The 2,210-nt window shown below is 27.7% G+C and overlaps 1 protein-coding gene across 1 annotated transcript in view; it reads right to left on the minus strand.

Moving 5' to 3' along the window:
• Positions 1–2,193, minus strand: part of LOC111037917 — a 3,132-nt gene extending 939 nt beyond the window's left edge. Inside the window, exons 1-4 of the mRNA XM_022320765.1 lie at positions 913–2,193; positions 370–474; positions 168–248; positions 15–101 (exon numbers count right to left, since the gene is read on the minus strand). Coding sequence (XP_022176457.1) covers positions 15–101; positions 168–248; positions 370–474; positions 913–1,174 — 535 coding nt within the window. The 5' untranslated portion in view covers positions 1,175–2,193. The remainder of the gene's footprint in view (positions 1–14; positions 102–167; positions 249–369; positions 475–912) is intronic.
• Positions 2,194–2,210: the final 17 nt, after the last annotated feature.

The following is a 2,210-nucleotide window of genomic DNA, read 5'->3' on the forward strand; positions in this document are numbered from 1 at the left end:
TATATTATTTTTACCTTTGATTTTTGAAGTTGTACTTGCAATGGCAGGATTTGGAATTCGATCACTAATATTTTTTAAGCACATCACACCGCTAATATCAGCTAAACATAAATATAAGAATATTGGTTAACATAAATACTATAAATATAATTATATTATTTGTTTACCTAATGTTTTTGGATCAAATATAATAGGAATATTCCTTGTATTCTTTAGAGGAGACTCATAAGATTCAATAACATTTAAACCTGTAAATATTAAGAAATAGATCAAATAAAACCCCTTATTTAAAAAACTTTATGCACAGATTTGTTGTTTAATTTTTATATTTTAAACTAAATTAAATTTAGTAGAAACAAATAAATATACCTGTAAAGCATGATGGATGTGAGTTAGGCTCTTGCACGATCATTTCATCTACATCATTGTTACTGTTAGGTGGATAGGGTTTAAAACATTCATTCAAATTTATACCTATGTGTCATGTAAAATAAACAATACAGTTGAATAATTATCACAACAGTAATAACACAGTGGTTAAGACAATTGTTAGGTAGTTAACAACACAACGACACAAAGATAGTACATACAAACATTGATTGAAACATCCCAGTGAGGTTGACACTTTAACTAGAAGTCCTTAATGATTACAACAAGTATTAGTAGACAATATTATTTTCCTAGGATGTTAAAATACAATTATTTACATTTTGTTAAAATATTATTTTGAAATACAATAGCTGGGTACATAAAATAACCAAACATAAATTATCATAAAGAACATACCTACCTGAATTAGATGTATAACTCTTATAAAAATTATAGTTTTTTGTTAGTAAAATAATCCAAATGTAGCTAAATAACAAAACACAAACGTGCACACACATTAAATATACGTTATGTATTACAAACCAATCGGCAACTTCAATGTTGGTAAAGCATTGCGATTCAACTTTTTAGTTCCTGTGCTCTTACAGCTGTCATCAAAATGTTTTTCACAAACAACATATGATTTGTAAATAACTGGCATACTCAAATTATTTAATTTTTGATTTCCTGTGCGTTGAACCCAAGTATAAAAAAGAGTTTCATCTCGAGGAAATAAATGCCGAATAGTTTTTTTGTCTTTGTATGTTGTGTCACAAAATTTAACAATACAGTTTTTGGACGGCATCTGATGTTAAACATGAAATAAACCGTTACATAGGAAATAATTTATAAAGAATCAAATGTAGGTACTAACTTTTGTTATTTAAACACAGAAAAATAATAGGATGACTAAAACTCAAATGTCACACGCGTAAGTAGTAAGTACCTACATTAATTATTGTGATCGCGAATTAAAATAACATACTAATTTTTAATTGGTAATCGTGACCATCGGGCCATCTAAAATTAATAGAACAATTTTATGTTGCAACTTGCCAACTTTACTTATTACTCATTACATTTCAACAGTTGTCATTCTGATTTCGTAATTCATATTATCAGAGTAACACATCAATTCTCTATAGAGCTACACCCCCCTGGTAGACAGTCTCATCTACATCGCAGACGGAAGAAAAATAATATCCAATCACGGTGTCAATTAAGTGTCCTTGAGAATTTTCTGCGCTCTCCGCGGTAAACATTCAATTGATTTCATTAATTTTCCCGCGTGAATCAAATTTTAACGTAATTGTTAATAATCACTATAAACTCTCAACAATACTTCAAATATTATTTATTTGTTCAAGTTTTAAACGGGCCAGGCCCAAGATTTACAAATTAGATACTGATAACAATCGTTCGTGAGTAACAAAATTAATAGTAAAGAAATGAAATGTACAAATAATATAAAATACTAATTATGTCTATGAATGGACAAGTATAAAATTACAATACAATATTTTAAGTCAGTCAAAGTTGATATAAATATATCAATTTTTAGTTTGTTAGTGTTTTTCATAGTGATATTTGAAGGAAGGGGGAGGGGGGTTATTACTTGCATTACGAATTTGGAAGAAATTTTAATATATTTTAACAAAGGATAATGACTTAAGTTATTTTGTTGTAATTTAAAAATATTATTCGTGAGTAAATATTTGAAATTTTTAATGTAATATATATTATTATCTTTTATACACACACACAATGATAATTTCAATGTAATTTGTTTTTCAAAAGATAACTCAACCTATCTACTGTATTACTGTACAATGGGGTGACCC

This window comes from Myzus persicae, unplaced genomic scaffold, assembly GCF_001856785.1.
Source record: "Myzus persicae strain clone G006 unplaced genomic scaffold, MPER_G0061.0, whole genome shotgun sequence".
Taxonomy (NCBI): domain Eukaryota; kingdom Metazoa; phylum Arthropoda; class Insecta; order Hemiptera; family Aphididae; genus Myzus; species Myzus persicae.